This window comes from Microtus oregoni, unplaced genomic scaffold, assembly GCF_018167655.1.
Source record: "Microtus oregoni isolate MIOR12 unplaced genomic scaffold, Mior012 000004F_ref0000308, whole genome shotgun sequence".
NCBI lineage: Eukaryota > Metazoa > Chordata > Mammalia > Rodentia > Cricetidae > Microtus > Microtus oregoni.
The window spans coordinates 47,908,481-47,928,512 of NW_024543063.1; the positions used below are offsets into that span (position 1 = coordinate 47,908,481).

Consider the following 20,032-nt stretch of genomic DNA (forward strand, 5'->3'; position numbering starts at 1 on the left):
ATATGCATGTATGTATGAGATCAGATTACAATATGCTGGAGTTTGTCTCGTGAGTGTGTGTAAGTGCAGACATGCTTGAATCACACTGTATTATGAGTACAGTATGCTGGAGTTGTCTCTTTCCATCATGTGAGTGTGTGTAAGTGCAGACATGCATGTATCACACTGTATGTATGAGTACAGTGTGCTGGAGTTGATTCTCTGCTAGGCTACCTCACAGGCTCCTCTCTCTCTCTCTTTTTTTGACACTTTTTTTGGATTCCAGAGATTGAACTCAGGTTTTCAGTCTTGCTCCGTAAGCATCTCTACTCACTGAGTCCATCCATCTCCACGACTTTTCTTTCTCTTTTCTTTTCAAGACAGGTTGTTACTGTGTATTTCAGGGTGGCCTTGAATTTACTACATAACCCAGGCTGACCTTGGAACTCTTTTTATTTATTTATTTATTTATTTATTTTGGTTTTTCGAGACAGGGTTTCTCTGTGGTTTTGGAGCCTGTCCTGGAACTAGCTCTTGTAGACCAGGCTGGTCTCGAACTCACGGAGATCCGCCTGCCTCTGCCTCCCAAGTGCTGGGATTAAAGGCGTGCGCCACCATCGCCCGGCTTGACCTTGGAACTCTTTAATCTACAGCTTTAGTCTTTGAAGCACTAGGGTTACAGGTACCACCATGCCTGGTTTATAGTCAGACAGAACCTTTTTTTTTTTTTGTTCAATTCATTAATCAGTTGGTTTTTTGAGTCACAGTATCAGGTTGCCTGCCATCAGACATTCAAGATCCTCTTGCTTCAACTTTCTGGGTGCTAAGTTATAGACATGAGCCCCTTCTCCTAGCTGGCTGCTTATTTGTTTGTTTTTGTGGCTAGCCTAACTTGCCATCCTCCTGCTGTAACTGCCGAAGTGCTGGGGTGACAAATGAGTGTCATCGCAACTGACTTTTTTCTCACATTCCAAAGTAGGAGTTAGATAAAATGTTCACTTGCTCTCATACTAGTAAGATTATTAAATTAATCTTAGATAAGACCTGACTACTTCTGTTTTTAGTTATAAAGACACCAGGAGCAAATGTTTTGGTGCTGGCTGCTGAATAATCTTTACATATGGTAACTGCATGTATCTTAAAGATCAGAAACAATGGGCTGGAGAGATGGCTCAGAGGTTGGGAGCGTTGCCTGCTCTTCCGGAGGTCCTGAGTTCGGTTCCCAGCAACCACATGGTGGCTCACAACCATCTGTGGTGGGGTCTGGTGCCCTCTTCTGGCCTGCAGGCATGCACGCAGACAGAGTATTGTGTACATAATAAATAAATATTTAAAAAAAAAAAAAAAGATCAGAAACAATTAAGAAAAGAAGAAGATTGGAAGCTGAGCTGTGTGTGCACAAGGCCTTGAATTCGGTCCAGGGGAGGATAATAAGAGGGCAGGGGAGGATAATAAAAGAGGACAGGGGAAAATGACAGGGGTTTTCTGATTTTGGGGGGGCTTCAGTTTTCTTGGATTATACTTGTGTGTGTGTATGAGAGAGAGTGAGAGAGAGACTCCACACAGTATACCCGTCTTAGTACTGGGCATGAAAACCAGGGCCTTTCACATGGTAGACAGGCCTACTAATTACCACTACATCTTCAACTCCACAGTGAGTGAGTGGTGGTGCACACCTTTAATCCCAGTACTCAGGAGGTAGAAGCAGGTGGCTCACTGTGAGTTCAAGGCCAGCCTACTGCTCTACAGAGTAAGTTCTAGGACAGCCAAGGCTACAAAGAAACGTTGTCTCAAAAAACAAAACAAAAGAACATTTTTTTTTTTTGAGCCTGCCCTGGAACCTCGCTATGTAGACCAAACTAGCCTCGAACTCAGCATTTCATTAATCTTATCAAATGTGATCATTTATAGGGCTATATGGAGTTTAGATATGTACTTAACTACAGTAATGAATCTTTCTCCTTTCCTAGAATAATCCCCTAAAAGCAGAAGAGGACTTGCCGTGCACAAAGATAAATATAATCTCTGGATAAGCACTCTTACTGATTTGTAAAATGCTGTTATTAACACGTGGGCTGTCACTTCCAAGGACAAACTCGCACACATCCAGAGCTGTTCCAGAGCTGGGCATAATGGTGCATGTCTGTAGTCCCAACACTTGGGAAACTGAGGCAGGAAGCTAGAAAATCAAGACCAGTCTTTATTACATAGTGAATTTGAGGTCATCCTCAGCTACTTAGTGAGACTCTTCTCAACCAAATAGGGACTGGAGAAATGACTCAGCTGAGTTCTTGCACAGGTTGTCCTGACTTCCCCAAAGATGCTGTGGCATGTGTATATACACAAGTGTATAGGCAGGTGAATAAATAAAGTGTCATTGCCTGTTCATTATTCTAACATCTCTAATTTACCCTGGCTCTGTAAGAATGAGGTGAGAGAAGCTGGACAGAAGTGGTGGGTCCTTGTAATGCCACTGTTCTGAAGGTGGAAGCAGAAAGATTGCAAGTGAAAAGCCAGACAGAAATACCATGAGGAAGCTGGTTCAAAGAACGAGAAAGCCAGGCAGGTGGTGCAGCCCTTCATCCCAGCACTCAGGAGTGGAGGACCAAGGTTTGATTCTTAGAACCCACACGACAGCTCACAGCTGTTTGTAATTCCAGTTCTAGGGATTCTGATGTCCTCTAGGACATCTATTGGTACACAAGAACACACATCGTACATTCAACCAAATATGGACTTAAAGGGGGAAAAGAGTAATGTTTTCTGTCTCCACCCGCCCTTTTTTTTTTTTTTTTGAGACAAGGTTTTTCTGTAGCTTTGGTTCCTGTCCTAGAACTAGTTTTTGTAGATCAGGCTGGCCTCAAACTCACAGAGATCTGCCTGCCTCTGCCTCCCGAGTGCTGGGACTAAAGGCGTGCACCACCACCCAGCTTTAAATAAGTCTTTAAAGATTTACTACGATTTATGTGTAAATGTGTTTGTATGTGTAACTGCAGAGGCCAGAAAAGGTTGTCCATTCCTTGAAGCTGGAGTTACAGGCAGTTGTAAGCCACTTTACAAGGGTGCTGGGAACTCAATTTTGGTCCTCTGGAAAAGGTAACAAGTCTTTTTGGTTTTTTCAGACAGGGTTTGTCTGTGTAACTTTGGAACCTATCCTGGAACTCGCTCTGTAGACCAATCTAGTTTTGAACTCACAGAGATCCACATGCCTCTGCCTCCCGAGTGCTGGGATTAAAAGTGTGTGCCACCATTGCCCAAATTTATGAAAACACTTTTTTAAATTTTATTTATATATATTTTAGGTTTGAGTGCTCTGCACATATGCCTGCCTGCAGACCAGAAAAGGGCATCCGTTCCTATTATAGGTGGTTGTGAACACCATGTAACTACTGGGAATTGAACTCAGGACGTCTGGGAAAGCAGCCAGTGCTTTTAACCATTGAGCCATCTCTCTGGCCTACAGTACATCTATTAGCTTCTGATCTCTTTTACCTTGCTTTCTTTGGGTAGGGTTTCACATATGCTAGACTGGCACCAACTTCCTATATAGTTGAGGATGACCTTGAACTTCTGATTCTTCTTCCACTTCTAGGATTAAAGTGCCACTAAGTTACGTGCCACTACACATAGCTTTTAAAAAGTGTGTGTGTGCCGGGCGGTGGTGGCGCATGCCTTTAATCCCAGCACTCGGGAGGCAGAGGCAGGCGGATCTCTGTGAGTTCGAGACCAGCCTGGTCTACAAGAGCGAGTTCCAGGACAGGCTCCAAAACCACAGAGAAACCCTGTCTCGAAAAACCAAAAAAAAAAAAAAAGTGTGTGTGTGTGTGTTTATCACATGTGTATAGACCATAAGAGGGTGTCAGATCTACTGGAACTGTGGAGTTAAGGCAGTTGTGAGCTCCCAACATGGGTTCCAGGAACTGAACTTTGGACCTCTGGAAGAGCAGTTTACACTCTTAGCTGCTGAGCCATCTTTCCAGGCCCAGAGCAAACATTTTGAAAGAAGACTTGATGACTGTTGCTGATCTACTGTCTGTATATTTATATTTGAAGAGTTGGTGTAGACTGAAGCTAGCATTGGGTTCCTTCCTTCCTTTTTTTTTTTTTTTTTTTTTTTAACGTTTCTCTGTAGCTTTGGAGCCTGTCCTGGAACTAGCTCTTGTAGACCAGGCTGGTCTCAAACTCAAAGAGATCTGCCTGCCTCTGCCTCTGCTAGGATAAAAGGCATGCGCCACCACTGCCCGACTAGCATTGGGTTTCTAATTTGGGCAACTAGTGGTACCACTAACTGTGTCAAGTAATTTAAACATTGGAGGTATGATGTTGGAGAAAAGAGTTGGGTTTGGACATCGTGTAAATTAGGAGTGTACTTGGTTACATGCAAAAGAAGACACAACCAAGAAAGGCGTAAGTGAATGTTTTAAGAGGTCTGAAGTTGGTTCTTAAAGGACTGAAGCAACACCTTATGATGTCATGTTTGTTATTTGTAGTGAGTTTGTTTGTATTATAGTTGTAGAGTCTGACACATCTAAAGCTGCCTTGAGGCAGTAGTTCAAAGTAGAGAGAGAGAGAGAGTTCTGGTGGGATCTGTTCTCTGTATCAAGAGATTTCCCAACTGAATGTGGTGACTCATACCTATAATACGTCATTTGGGAGACGGAGGCAGGCGAATCACCTCAAGTTCAAGGTCAGTTTATATATATATATATAGTGAGAGGCCAGGCTGGGTTATAGAATAAGATACTGTCTCTAAACAAAGGAAGGAAGGGAAGGAGTGATGGCTTTCTTAAATGCAGCATGTTTCAGCTGTGAAAAATCTCTTACTAACAGTGAGCCTGCAGCAAAGATTGCAGAAGTATGTGATTAATTTTAGCAGAAAGAGCTGAGGATTAGAGAGTCAGGTATCTTCAATGAACTCAAGTTTTTAGTATCTATAAAACCTCAGATAAGGCTGGGCTATGGTGACACACACCTTTAACCCCAGAACTCAGAGGCACAGGCAGATGGGTCTCTGAGTTCAAGACCAGCCTAGTCTACAAAGCAAGTTCCAGGATAGCCAAGGCTACATAAAGAAACCCTGTGGATGTTGAAGGTAGGGGTTGAGGGGAAACCTCAGATAAGAATAAGAAACTCTTCATTATTTAGCCTTGGGTTCCGTACAGAACTATAGTTGGTTGATAGTGTGAAGGATTAACTGGCTTAATGATAATTAGATTAGTACCTGGAAGGGCCATCATGGAGGAGCTAGGGTGTAAGAATGTGTTTAGTGTCTGATTTTGCACAGATGTCACACCGAGGAGTATTCTTATATACTCCTGGAATTATAAACCTCCCCAAAGGTTGAATGAGTAATGATACTGCATTGTGTGATTTATATTTAGCTGAGTCTCTTAATAGCATGTAATAGCAATATAACAGTCATTACACAGATGATTATAATACAAGCCTAGAGATTAAGTAATTTGTTTATGGTTGGGTAGTGCGTCAGTAATAGAGCTGGGTCAGAGTGGGGGAGGATCTCAGATCTCTGAGGCAGTGATGTGTGTGTTCCAGGTATATTAGAAAGAGCCCTCTCGTTTGGTTGTATCTTTTTTTCTAATATTTAATGGTTTGTACCAACCAGCTGGGTTTGGTAGTGCCTCATGAGGCAGAGGCAGATGATATCTGAGTTTAGGACAGCCAGGGCTACACAGAGAAACCTTCTTTCAAAAAACAAAATTGTACCAACCATACATAATTCTAAAAAACCCCATCATTTATTTAAGCTTCTTGGTGGTTTTATGTTAACAAATATATCAAATATATTTTCTTTTTTCTTTCTTTTTTTTGGGGGGGATTGTTTTTTTTTTTTTCAAGACAGGGTTTTTCTGTGGCTTTGGAGCCTATCCCGGAACTAGCTCTGTAGACCAGGCTGGTCTCGAACTCACAGAGATCCGCCTGCCTCTGCCTGAGATTAAAGGTGTGTGCCACCACCGCTTAAACTGAGATATAATTTGTTAAACTGACAAATATATTTTCTTCTGCAAGAAAGATACTTGATTGTTTTTGTTTGCTTGTTCTTGTTCCTTTTTCTCCTGTTATTATTATTGTATTTATTTTGGGTACTCTCCTGCTTCCCAGACTGGCCTTAAACTCACCGGTAGTCAAGGATGACCTTGAAATTCTAAACCTCGCGCTTCCTCTTCCTGAGTTCTGATGTTACAGGTGTGTACTGGAGTTGGAGCTTGGTTTCATATGTACTTGGCAGTCTTTTACCAACTGAGCTATATCCCCACCAACCTCCTCTGGTATTTTTTATTTAGTATTCTTCTGTAAAAAAGAGCTTATTCTTTACTGTATTTACTTAGTTATTTGTTTATATCAGCATAAACTCATGGTTTTTATTTTATGGGTTATAATCCCTACCATTCTACTAATAATTTTAATGGTGGAATTGTTCTACTCTTTGTTTTCATTATAATTTAACCAAGGAAACTAGTAAGACATTGTTATTGATATATAAATATTACACTATAGCTCAACATTCAGTGTTGGTCTCAGTGTGCTGCAGCCACAGTCCTCCATTATGTTGTATAAGGAGGAGAGAACACAGTCAAGCACATATTTGTCTTTAAGATCTCCACTTCCTGAATTTGGTTATTCCACCAAATTGTTCAGAAAATCTCTAACGACAATAAAAGCCTGGCAGTTACAAATAGCAGTTCTTTGTGCAATTTAAAAGTTACAAAGTGATTGCAGGTATGGAAACTTGGATGAAGTTCTTATTCCCGTGGTGGCTCTCACTGGATGTTCAGGATGGAGTGCTTGCTGACCCCGTGAAGGCAGCTATTGTGCTGGGTTAATACCATGTTTCCGTCCAGTGTATCACTCAGTGTGCTGATCTAAAACAAACCATCCGGTCTATCCAGCTAGTCCAAGATACATCCACTTAGGAGCAAAGAAAGAGATGAATTTCCTTGTACTTTACTGGTAGAGCTTTTTTGTTTAATGGAGAACATTTTGCGTAGTATTTTCCTAAGTATTTTTCATTGTTTTGCTAGTGTTACATTCAGTTATATGTAACATTTTAATTTTATATTTCTATAGCATTTTTATTACGTTTTACATCCCAATTTCTATTTTATCTGCTGGCCTAAAGTTTTTTGGGGATTGCTTTTTTTTTTTTTTGGAGGTGAGACATAGCTTTCCTTTTATTTATTTATTTTTTTTAGTTAAGTTTCTGTGAGTCAGGGCCTCATAGCCCAGGCTAGCCTTAAACACCTCATTCTCCTGCCTCTACTTCCTGAGGTGATAGGCATGGACTGTCATATCTGGTCTAATCTTGTGGTGTTTTATTCTTGTGGGTGTGTCATCAGGCAAGCAGAATAGATGACAAAACACGGACATGACAATTGCCAGGGTGGTGATCTACGATGATCCGGGAATTATAAATAAAAAAACTGTATGCTGTTAAAAATTGGTCTCTTGTGAAGGGGAAGACAAAGCACAATTAGCTTGCTATTTTGGGGGAGCTGTCTGGAGTCCCATCTCCAGATGTTTTACATGATAATGTCATTCTACAAACCATTTATGTAGAGTTCCTGCTGTCATTTACACAGCTCATATATGTAAGTGTATGTATCGGGTAAGTTTCTTAGTTGGTATTAGGGTTAGCATTACATTTTTATATGTTCTCAGTGGGGTTATAAAAAATAAGAAAAAGAATCCAGGCAGTGGTGGTGCACACCTTTAATCCCAGCATTTAGGAGGCAGAGGTAGGCAGATCTGTGAGTCAGAGGGCAGCCTGGTCTACAGAGCGAGTTCCAGGACAGTCAGAGCTATACAAAGAAACCTTGTTTTGAAAAACAAAACAAACAAGTCATCTGCTGTAGAGTGTTTGCTAATACGCAGGGTTTCCTGGGCTCTGTTCTCAGCAGTGTGGTGCTGTATGTAGTTCATCATGAGAGAAGGCATTATTTCAATAAAAGTTTTTGCTTTTTCTTTTCTCAAAGAGGGGAAAACTCTGCAGGATCGCTGTGGTGATTTCTAACATATCTGTAATTCCAGCACTTTGGAATCAAACCCAAGATCTCAATTTTGAGGTCAGCATGGCCCTGTAAAAAAAATTTAAAAGAACTTTTTTTTCAAAAAAAAATCTTCTACATGATCAGAACATTTCACTTAGTAGCACAGACCTATAATTTCCAATACTCAGAAGGTTGAGGCAGGAGGATGGCAAATTCAAGACCAACATGAGGTATATATATGTCACCCAAAAAGGTAAACGGAAAAAGAAACAATACATTGTTTCATATAAAGCAGTGCTTCTTTGTAGAGAAAGAAGCAGGAAAAGCATACTTAACTACAAAAAAAAAAAAAAAAAAAGAAAGAAAATCAGGAAGGCCATAGAAAATAAGTATAAATTGAGGTGGGTGTGGTGACCTGTACTCGTGATCCCTGCACTTAACCTGCAGAGACAGGAAGATTATTGCAAGTTCAAGGGCAGCCTGGGCCCTGTCAAAAAAAAAAAAAAAGCAGAACTCCAGAGAAGAGGCCAGGAAGATCTGCAGTGCTGAGGAGAACAGCAGATCTGGTGGTCCTCTTCTGCCCTCCTCACCTTCAGTCCTCTGAATAAGATGATTTAACTAGAGAGAGGAGGAGGGCAATGAGTGAGTGTGATCAATATCAAAGGAAAGCGATTTCCTGTTTCTTTATTGCTGTAAGAGGGTCTTAAACTGTGTGTGTGGCAGTTTCCAAAGGCGGATTTACAGTGGCCGTCTTCTCACAAAAACACCTAAAAATGTCAACCTAGAATGTTTAAAATACATTTATGTATTCTGTTACAGTTTGAGGGAACTTTTACAGAGAAAAAAAGTTAAAAATCTATTTAAGAAGTATTTATTTTATGAATAGCCCACAGCTACTTAACCCTATTAGATTAGTAGGTAAAAGCCTACTAATTATACCGTAAAAAGCCCCAATTATTTCAGTATAGTTGGGGTTTGTGTGTTTATATATGTGAAGGTGTGAAAGCCGGTGTTTCTGTGCTAATATAATAACCATGTAGAATCGAGCTGAGGACAGTAAAACCTTTTTTGTCAGTTTGCATAAACTCCTAAAAAAAAAAAAACAACCCTATTTTGTTTTTCCTTTCTTTGTTTCCCCTTTCCCCAAGCAGGGTTTCTTTGTGTAGCCTTGGTTTTCCTGGAACTCACTCTGTAGACCAGACTGGCCTCAAACTCAAAACAGATCTGCCTGCCTCTATTTCCCAAGTGCATGCACAACCACTACCTGGCCCTTGTTTGGTTTTGAGACAAAGTCTCATTATGTAGCTCTGGTCAGCCTGCAACTCACTATGTGGACCAGGCTGGGTTGGAATTCACAGAAATCTACCTACCTCTGCCACCCTGGTGGTGCTGGTGTTTGCTACCATGATACAAACTGGATAGTCCAACAGTGTTTGTCTACTGCTGGAGAAATCGAGAACCCAGTAGCTGGTTCTTTAGCAGTTTCAATCTGGTGCTAAGGCCTAGAGGGTTCCTGGAGAATCACTAGTCTTCAATCCACATGGAAGGCTGAAAATGCTGAGTTGAGTTGTCAGCAAAAGATGACAACAGACAGCAACAGGGTAGATACATGCACCAGCAAGGATCAAAGGATAGCAGGTGGAATCAAACAGCTTTCTTCTTGTATCTGGGCATAGGAAAGATCTCCTCTCTGCCAATCCTTCCAAGAAAATACACTCACATACCCACTCAGAAGCATGTCTGTCTTTTACCTTACTCCAGATCCAATTAAAGTTGACAATCACGATTAGCCATTACACATAACTTTGGACATGCTCAGAGTATAAAATAGCAAAATCTGGCTTTGGGGGAAACAATTTATCCATGTTTATTTAGGAATCTTGAAAATTTCTTTGACCCAGTAATTATTTTCTCCCAAAAAATGTTCATTGCAGCTCATTAAAGCTAAATACCCAATAATTAGGGAATAGCTTAGTAAATTATGATGAACACAGTAGTATGTGATATGGTGATTCTTGAATAATACTTAAGACTTGATGTGGAAAATCTAATACCAGAAAGTTTGGAAAATCTAATACTAGAAAGTTTAGAAGATAAAGTAGAATTGGGGTTTTTTTTTCCTTTCAGCATTTTTTATTTAATTATCTTGGATGGAAGAAAGGGGATTGGAGCCATGACTTAGTGGTTAAGAGCACTACTGGCTGCTTTTGCAGAGAACCTGAGTTTGGTTCCCAGAATCCACTTTGTTGGCTCACAGCCACATATAACTCCAGTTCTGGGGGATCTGAGGCCCTCTTCTGGCCTTTATGGGTATTGAATGCTAGGAGTACACATACAGACAAATAGGCACACATGAATAAATAAAAATAAACATTTTACAGGAACTGGAGAGATGGCCCAGTGGTTAAGAGCTTTGACTTCTCTTCCAGAGGACCTGGGTTCAGTTCTTAGCACCCACATGACAGCTCACAACTGTCTGTAATTCCACTTCTAGGGAATATGACACCCTCACACAGACATAAATGCAAGCAGAACACCAATGTACACAAAAATAAATCATTTAAAAAATAAATAACTTAAAAATCTATATAAACATTCCTTTCTCTTCCTTCCTCCTTTTCCCTCTCCTTCCCTTTTAGAGACAGTCTTAACTTACTACTTAGTCAAGTTGGTGATCTTATTTTTAAAAACACATAACACAGGCATTACATTTATAATGTACAGAATTATATATTTAAAATCAACATATATACAGTCACTGTAATATTTTGATAAAAATACTTTCCAGTAGGTTTATAGATACATGTACAGGACAGATAATGTTTATTAATTACAATTATTTATTTTGTGTGTGTGCAGAGGTCAGAAGACAACTAGCTTGAGTCCTTTCTCTCCTTCCTCTGTAGAGTCCCTGAGAATGAGGTCCTCGGGGTTGGTGGCAAGCACCTTTACCAGCTGCACCATCTCATAACAGCCGTGTTTTTTGTCATTTGAAAAGGAGAAGGGGCAAATGATGTTGGCACATGCCTTTAATTCCAGCACTGGGGAGAAAAAACAGGTGAATCTGTGTGAATTAGTGGCCAACCTGGTCTAGAGAGCCAGTCCCAGAACAGCCAGGACTGCACAGAGAAATCCTACCTCAAAAGACCCGAAAAAGGAGAAGGTGTGAGACTGATACTTTTCAGGATGGATAGGAGCGCTTTCACTTTGGTTTTTTCTCCTCATGTTTTTCTGGATGGATCCTAAAGCCTCAAAGCCTAGACAAGAATTCTAAGACTACCTAGAGACTTCCCCTTGTTTTTAATAAGTGATCAACACAGGTAAGGTAGAACATTAGCTCTAACGTCTGAGCACTTAGAGCAATGACAAACAGGGTGTGTGGTTATTCTGATGACTCCCACCCTATCCATATAAAGGGATTTTCTGTGTAGCCTGGCTGTCTATAGACCAGGCTGGCCTCAAATTCAGAGATCTGCCTGCCTCTGCCTCCTGAGTGCTGGGATTAAAGGCATGCGCCACTATTGCCCATGAATTTTTTTTGGGGTGGGAGAGGGGTTTCGAGACAGGGTTTCTCTGTAGCTTTGGTGCCTGTCCTGGAACTAGCTCTTGTAGACCAGGCTGGCCTTGAACTCAGAGAGATCCGCCTGCCTCTGCCTCCCAAGTGCTGGGCTTAAAGGCGTACGCCACCACCACGCGGCGTCGCCCATGAATTTTTAATCCTCCTCCTTCCACTACTTGAGTGCTGGGATTACAGGCATAAATCACCATGCTTGGCTTGTGAGGTGCAGAATGTCAGACCAGGGGCTGTATGCATGCTAGGAAAGCAGTCTACTATCTGGGCTGCTCTTTCAGTACAGTGACCCTTAGGTTAGGTGTGTGGCTGCTTTGCTTTTGTTTTAGCATGTTTGTAGTAATCATATTATAGATGGTAATCCTGAGTAGATCATTAAGGACTCTTTTAATCATTGTACTTTTCAAGGGTACTCATTTAGAATGGCTTTGTTTCCCCCAGTTGGTAGCCCAGTAACTGGCATGGTGCTGTAAGTGTTCAAAAGCATGGCTCTGACATTGGCATTGATTGAAACCCTTAGGAATTTCTGCCAAGTTCTCGTGACCTAATCCTCTCCTAAAAGCACAGAGCTCAAGTGTGTATTGAAATACCTGAGTCAGCTGCACAAGGGATATACTGGCTACACTCCTGCTCATTCTTTCAGGATGAAAAGTCTCCCTAGTGACCCAGGCAGCAAGCGTTTACTCTCTCCACCCAGAAATGCATTTATAAAAACATGCAGGAAAAATATACACATGCAAGTATCTGCGCTATATCTAAATGGCAGCATTAGAATTATGTCTCCTCGTATGCTTGGTTTCAGCAGATAGCAGTGTGGTGTTTTTGCTTGTTTCATTTGTTTGAGACAGGGTCTCACTTCGTAGCTTTGGCTGTCCTGGAACTCTCTAGATCAACCCATCTGGCCCTGAACTCACAGAAATACACCTGTCTCTGTATCCCAAATGCTTAGATTAATAACATATGACAATGGCTTCATCTCTTCTACTGATTAGGGTTAATTTTTAAAACTTTCTCAGGGTTTCTAAGTCAGGCAAAGAAAGGCACCTGCTGTATATCGTATATTCACCGTGTGCCTGGAGCTTGCACTTGTGTAGAATCACTCTTGTTTTTAGGTGAGGACCTTAGAAGCAGCAGGTAAAACCAGAGAGCTTTGAAGCAGTAAGAACTGAACCAGGCAAGGCCACAGCTCTCTGAATCAGCAACTGCAGGTCCACCACCATCAGCAGCGTTTAGGCTGCAAGAGCCGAAGTTTGGGGGAATTCGGAGCCACTAAGAGAACTTGTGTAAATCTCTGTCCGTCTAAAGAACTCAAGAGTCAAAGGTTGAGATGGAATTTTGCTCCTCAGAGAGGCTGCATAGCAAATACCTCACCTCTTCTTGCATCTCTCCAGGCCTCCCACTTCTCCTCGCCCCTCCTTAAAAGCCCTTCTCCACCTGGCTCCTCCCCACCACTTCCTGTCAGCTACTTGCTAATGCAACCTCCTGACTGCAGGGGAATTTATTTAATCAAACACATCTTTGCATCATTAAACAAATGTTCCACGGCATAAGCAAAAGTAACACCTAGCCAGGTGGTGGTGGCGCAGTCTTTAATTCCAGCACTTGGGAGGCAGAGGCAGGCCTATCTCTGTGAGTCCGAGGCCAGCCTGGTCTACAAGAGCTAGTTCCAGGACAGGCCTCAAAAGTAACAAGCCTTAAAATAATATTCTCCAACAAAGGTATCTCCGTTGTGTTGTAGAAGTGTTGGGTGTTCATAAAAAACCATTATTGGATGGCATGGAGGGGGTGGAAGATAATGACCAGCTGAGTGCTGACACATTATTAAACAAAATACAAGTAGTAAACAGTAAGCATAATATACTGCCATTGTGTGAAATTGGTGGATAGACATGCAAGTGTGTCTGTTCTTACATTGTGCTTAACACATGTAGTACCTTTCCATGATCACACAATAGTTACCTTTAGTGATGGGAATCTATCATTATTATAAAACCCTAGTACTTCTGAGTTTTGTTTTATGTGAATGTGTATCAATTATACTTCATTCAAAACCTAAAACCTGGGGCTGGAGAGATGGCTCAGCGGTTAAAAGCATTGCCTGCTCTTCCAGAGGTCCTGAGTTCAATTCACAGCAACCACATGGTGGCTCCCAACCATCTGTAATGAGATCTGGTGCCCTTTCTGGCCTGTAGGCACACATGTAGACAGAATATTATATACATAATAAATAAATAAATAAATATTAAAAAAAAACAAACCTAAAGCGTGAAACTTTTTGAGCACAACTATGACACAAGTGGAAAATTCCAGACCTGACTTAATATAGCCGTCCAGATGAAGATGCTCTTGCCTAAGTCGCCTTCAAGCATATGTATACTGTCTATATGAAAATGGATTTCTTGTTCATCCTCTCTTGTATATACAAATTTTTTTTTTTTTTTTTGATTTTTCGAGACAGGGTTTCTCTGTGGTTTTGGAGCCTGTCCTGGAACTAGCTCTTGTAGACCAGGCTGGTCTCGAACTCACACAGATCCGCCTGCCTCTGCCTCCCGAGTGCTGGGATTAAAGGCGTGCGCCACCACCGCCCGGCTTATACAAATATTTTTATCTCTGTATATACGGATACTTCAAAATTTGTAAGACTTCTAGTGGCTAGCATATCAGATATGGGATACTCAACCTATATTATGTATTCGAAAGAGAATTTAGTGGTAGTAGACTATTTTGAAAAGGCAAGGGGTTTCAGTTTAGTTGACATTGTGCTTATATGTACTTTGACACATTTCTTTTAAACACAGTAATAATGTTTATATAACTTCCTGTACCCCATCCAGGTTAAGCATTCCTTTAGGACAGGATGCAACCCTTATTTGCCCTTGTATCAACTGAGCTTTTTTTTTTCCTCAAAATTTGTTTATTTTTATTTTATGTGCATTGGTGTTTTTCTCTGCATGTATGTCTGTGAGGTGTCGGATCTTGGAGTTACAGTTGTGAACTACCATGTGGGTGTTGGGAATTGAACCCAGGTTCTCTGAAAGAATGATCAGTGCTCTTAACCTCTGAGCTATTCCTCCAGCCCCGTCAATTGAGCTTTAATACTTTCCTTTGTATTGGGAAGAAAGAGATATATTTTTCTGATATTTGAAAGGTTCTCGTCTACAAAAGAGATAAATATTGTTAGGTTTCTCAGTGGGTGAGTGGGTTCAGGAGATGTGGAGTTAAGCTCAAAGATATCAATAGCATTTGAAGTTTGCTTTTCACTTCGCTCCAGATGTTGCCTGTATGTGAATAGTCTGGTTTTCATTACATCAGAAACAAAAAATGGTAACCTTTTGCTTTTTGTTTTTTTCATAGTCAAATTCATCCGAGAAGTAACACCGTATATCAAGAAGCCATCTTTAGTATCAGATCTGCCATGGGAAGGTGCCACTCCCCAGTCACCAAACTTTAGTGGCAGTGAAGACTCTGGTTCTCCAAAGCATCAGAACAGCACCAAGGACAGGAAGGTCATCCCTCTCAAAATGTGCTTTGCTGCCAGAAACCTAAGCATGCCAGATCTGGAGAACAGGTGAGCAGTGACTGTCATCATGCTGTCGGCATCACAGACTCAGGGACACACCACAGTATCAGTGCCTCCTGTCGAGTAAATGATTCTGAGATCAGAAGTCTGCCTTTATTTTTGAATCCCTGGATGGTCTCAAACCCACCAGACTCCCAAGTCTTTTTATAAGGATATTATTTATCTATCTATCTGTCTGTCTGTCTATCTATCTATCTATCTATCTATTTATTTATTTTTGGTTTTCCAGGGCAAGGTTTCTTTGGAAAAACCTCAGCTGTCCTGGAACTCACTCTGTAGACCAGGCTGGCCTTAAACTCACAGAGATTTGCCTGGCTCTGCCTCCCAAGTCTTGAGGTTAAAGGTGTGTGCCACCACTGCTCACTTATAAGGAAATTTCTTAATTGTAATGTTTTAGCTCAGAGACCATATGATAGGTAGATCTGGGACATCCCCTGATAATGTGACTCTGACAAGTTGGCTTCACAGAACCTCCCCTCTTCTATAAAATGCAAGCAATGGAATGAATAATTTATAATTTTCCTTCTTGTTCTATAGTCATTTGTGTTCTATAATGACTTTAATTTTTGAAAAAGTACTGTTAGACTCAGTGTTAGGCCAGGGTTTTGGCAGAGTGGGGTGACTTTTCATTCTTGTGGTCTCTGATCTGAATGCACCCATGCGCCTAAGCAGAATAGGACAGAACTTGGAAAACAGCACGAAACTGAAGCCAGGATTTTCTCATCAGGCATAGACGCACATACCTTAAATTAAAGCACTAGGGAGGAAGAAGCAGGCAAACTGGTCTACATAGTGAGTTCCAGAGCAGCCAAGAATCACCTTCTTGAACATGTAAGGCTTTTATGTGATTAAAACTTCTTGGGAGCCAGGCAGTGGTGGCACATACCTTTAATCCCAGGACTCTGGAGGCAGAGGCAGGTGGATCTCTGTGGTCTACCACAAAGGCCAACCTGGTCTAACAGAGCGAGTTCCAGGACGGGCTCCAAAGGTACAGAGAAACCTTTGTCTCAAAAAACCAAATAGAAGCAAACAAACAGACAAACAAATAAATAAGCTTTTTGGAGTGTTTTATGTAGTATCTCAAGATTGTAGCTTATTTTAAAGTCTATTATTATTTTTTATTCCTGTGTATGCGTGTGTTTATGTAAATGTATGCTATGTGTATGGGTGCCTGCAGAGGTCAAAACTGGAGTTACAGGCAGTATGCTACTGAGACTCAAACTCAGGTTCTTTGCAAGAACATCAGGTTGCTCTTAACTTTGAGCCATGTCTTCATTCCATAAAATTGTAGCATAAAGTGTCATAACTAAGACAGTTGTGGTAGCTCTTATGTAGAATCCCAGCTCTTGGGAAGCTGAAGAAGAAAGATCACTGTGAATTTAAGGTCTGCTTGGGCTACATAGTAAATTCCAAATTCGTTTAGGTTATAAAAAAATTGAATAAACCAGTTTCATAAAAATCACAAAGTGGGGCTGGAGAGATGGCTCAGTGGTTAAGTGTACTGACTACTTTTCTAGAGGACGTGGGTTCAGTTTCCAACACCCACATGGCAACTCACAACTGTCTGTAATTAAACTTCTAGGGGACTTGATACCCATAGCAAACCACTAATGCACATAAAATAAAAATAAATAAAATTTTAAAAAATTACAAAGGGGCAAAAAGCTTTAATTCATCTAGTAGTCTCTCTCTCTCACATGCGTGCAAACACACAGACACACACACACATACACGCACACAACCTCAGGCCAAGGAGGGCAGAAATGCTAAGTCCATTCATTATAAATCACTTCTAGAATAGATGCCCATGGTGTTACTGCTGCAGCTAGAAACTGGAAGAGCAAAAACATAAAATTTCGTAAAACGGGTGTGGGGATAGGGAAAGAAGGAAGGATGAAGGTGATTATTATATAAGCTAAGGGTTCTGCTACCTTTATCATTTACCAAGACATCTGTTAGACCCCAGTCACCTTGACTTTCTTTAAAACTCAAGGATTGCATTCTTGGTTCAGTCATATGCTGCAAACTTTTTTTGCGTGTGTTGCTGGAGAGACAGCGTGGGTGCTGGGAACCGAACTCTTATATTTTTGGTTTTGAGCCTAGCCTTTAACGGCTGAGCCGTCTCTCCAGCCCACTGCAAACATTTTTAAAGATTTATTTTATGTGTGTGAGTGTTTTGCCTGCATGTATGTCTGTGCACCACATAAGTACTTACTGCCCATAGACGTCAGAAGAGGGCATCATATCTCCCTAAAACTGGAGTTATCATTTGTAAGTCATCATATGGGTAATGGGAATCGAGCTTGGATTTGTTTGTTTTTTGTTTTTGGGTTTTTTTTTTTTTGTTGTTCTGGAAACTCATTCTATGGACTACACCTGCCTCCCAAGTGCTGGGACAAAAGGTGTGCACACCACTGCCTGGTATGAGCCTGGTTCTTCTGCAAAATCAACAAGTGCTCTTAACCACTGAGCTATCTCTCTCTCTAGCCCCAAATGCTGGAAACATTTATTAACTGTCAGGTTTGAAAGAAATCCTCAGAACCAAGTGTAGAGAGCAATGTGAAACCGCTAAAATTGTAGCAAGCTATCTGTATGTATGTTTGCAGGTGAGGAGTCTAGCACAGGGATTACAAGAGGAAGAAAGGGATCTTACGGGAGATATGAGATGGTAATGGATTGCATGTAAAAGAAAGCAAAAAGGAAGACTCAGTGGGGCAGAAAGGGAGCCAGCTGGAGGAGGGAATGACTGAGAACAAAGTATGAGGATAACACATACAAGGATGCGATGATGAAACCCAGTACTTTCAGCTTCGCAGAAGTCAAAACTGCATGATATTTGGGGTGGGGGCATGTGCCCACACCCTTCATTCCAGTCAGATGATCCTCATAGTTGGCCATGATGTGCTGTACAAGGCTCGGTCTCAGGTGGCTGAGGCTAGTATAAAAATTCTCAGTCTTACTTCTGAAAAGGAATTTGTTCCTACTTGAAATACCACATTTGAAAATGTCCATCTTTTTGTAAGATGCAAAGGAAAAGAGACTGGAGGTTATTCTGTGGGGGCGAAGCTTGACTTGCATTGCAGTGTTCTCTAGAGAAAAGCAGGCAAGAGAATGACGAGTAGCTGGCGGGGATTGCACGCAGCTTTGCTTATTTCCAGGTTGTAAGCATCTGTCCTTTGTGTCTTAGCAGAAAAAAAAAAATACAAAATTATCACCTAAGCACACTTCTGTTTTAAGACCTAGAAAACAGAGCTAAGCAATTGGGCTCTGGCACCTTGGCCAAACTATTTGTCTTCTATAAACCTTCTATAAACCTCAGTTTCCTCTTGAACAAGATAAAAATTATGAGGGTTGAATAAGAAAATGGTTATAAAATTGGCACAGTAATTTCTTAAAAGTGTGTGGGTGTTGTCAGTTTCCCTTGGCCAAAATGTTTACATAGTTTTTCTGTCTGTTTTCTGTCTATAAAATGAAAATACAGCCTGTTTGTATCTTTTAGAGCCATATCAGGAAAGCTGAGAAGATGGCTCTGTGGGTAAAGTTTTTGTTGTGCAAGCATGAAGACCTAAGCGCAGATCCCAGCACACATGTAAAAAGGCAGATTTGGCATGCACCAGGAATCCCAGTGCTTAGAGACAGGAAGATCCTAGGGATTTGCTGACCTAGCCAAGCCAGTGAGCTCCAAAAAGTACTAGAGGAAGACAACCACCACTGACCTGGCCTACATACACATATACAGCATGCACACATGTATACACCACACGCACACACGCATATTAAGATAAAGGAGATAATACCTGTAAAATCACTTGGAGCTCTTTAGTTCTTAAATTTATCAAAACCCTGTCAAAACACATGTCAGTTTATTTATTTTTGGGTTTTTAAAAATTATTTTTATGAGTGTTTTACCTATATGTAAGCCAGTACCCCACATGCATGCCTGCTACCCATAGGGGCCTGAAGAGGTCATTGTATCCTCTTCTGGCCTGGAACTGGCCTGGAGAATCCTCTGGGCCTGGAGTTGCAAGTGGTTGTAAACCACCATGTGGATGCCAGGAACCAAATCCAAGTCTTCTGGGAAAGCAAGCAGTGCTCTTAACTGTTGTGTACGATGTTTTACTCCTTTACTCTTTTGACTTTACTCTATGGCTGGCTGTGTGGCTGGCCCCTAGCGTCCTCCAAAAAGCCCTTATGCTTCTCACTCCTCCTTAAAATTCCTTCTCCACCCGGCTTCTCCCTGCCACTTCCTGTCTGCTAGTTGCTGACTCAGCCACCTGACCGCAGGTGAATTTTATATAATCAGACACATTTTTGCACCTTTACACAGATGTTCCACAGCCTAAACAAGAGTAACACATCATAAAATCATATTCCCCAGGGGCTGGAGAGATGACTCAGGTTAAGAGCACACTAGCTGCTCTTTCAGAGGTCCTGAGTTCAATTCCCAGCACCCACATGGCAGCTCACAACCATCTCTACTGAGATCTGGTGCCCTCTTCTAGTATGTGTATACATAATAAATACAGAAATCTTTAAATCATAATGTGGTCACCTGATGATGGCTACCTGAGCGATTTTCAGTTTGGAGTTAGTTGTTATGACTGTTATGTACATCTTTTTTGGTCATGCATTTTCATTTTACTTGTGTGAACTTGGTGGAGTGGAGTTGATATATGTGGCGAGCATATATGGTGGTGTATGCCTTGAATTTCAACAGTAATCCCAGTACTCAAAAGCAGAGGCAGGTGGCTTTCTCTGAGTTCTAGGCCAACCCAGGCTAAAGACCTCCCTCAAAAAAGCAAACAAACCAAACAAGCAAATGGTAGATGTGTGTTTTATTTTAGAAGGAACTTCCAAGGCTAGAGAATGGCTCAGCAGTTAGACTTCTCTTCCAGT

General features: G+C 41.2%; 1 protein-coding gene across 1 annotated transcript in view; it reads left to right on the forward strand.

The window, feature by feature from the left end:
• Sntb2 (syntrophin beta 2) overlaps positions 1-20,032 on the forward strand; it is a 75,838-nt gene that overhangs the window by 24,834 nt on the left and 30,972 nt on the right. The window contains exon 2 of the mRNA XM_041649765.1: positions 14,911-15,124. Within this exon, the coding sequence (XP_041505699.1) occupies positions 14,911-15,124 (214 nt within the window). The remainder of the gene's footprint in view (positions 1-14,910; positions 15,125-20,032) is intronic.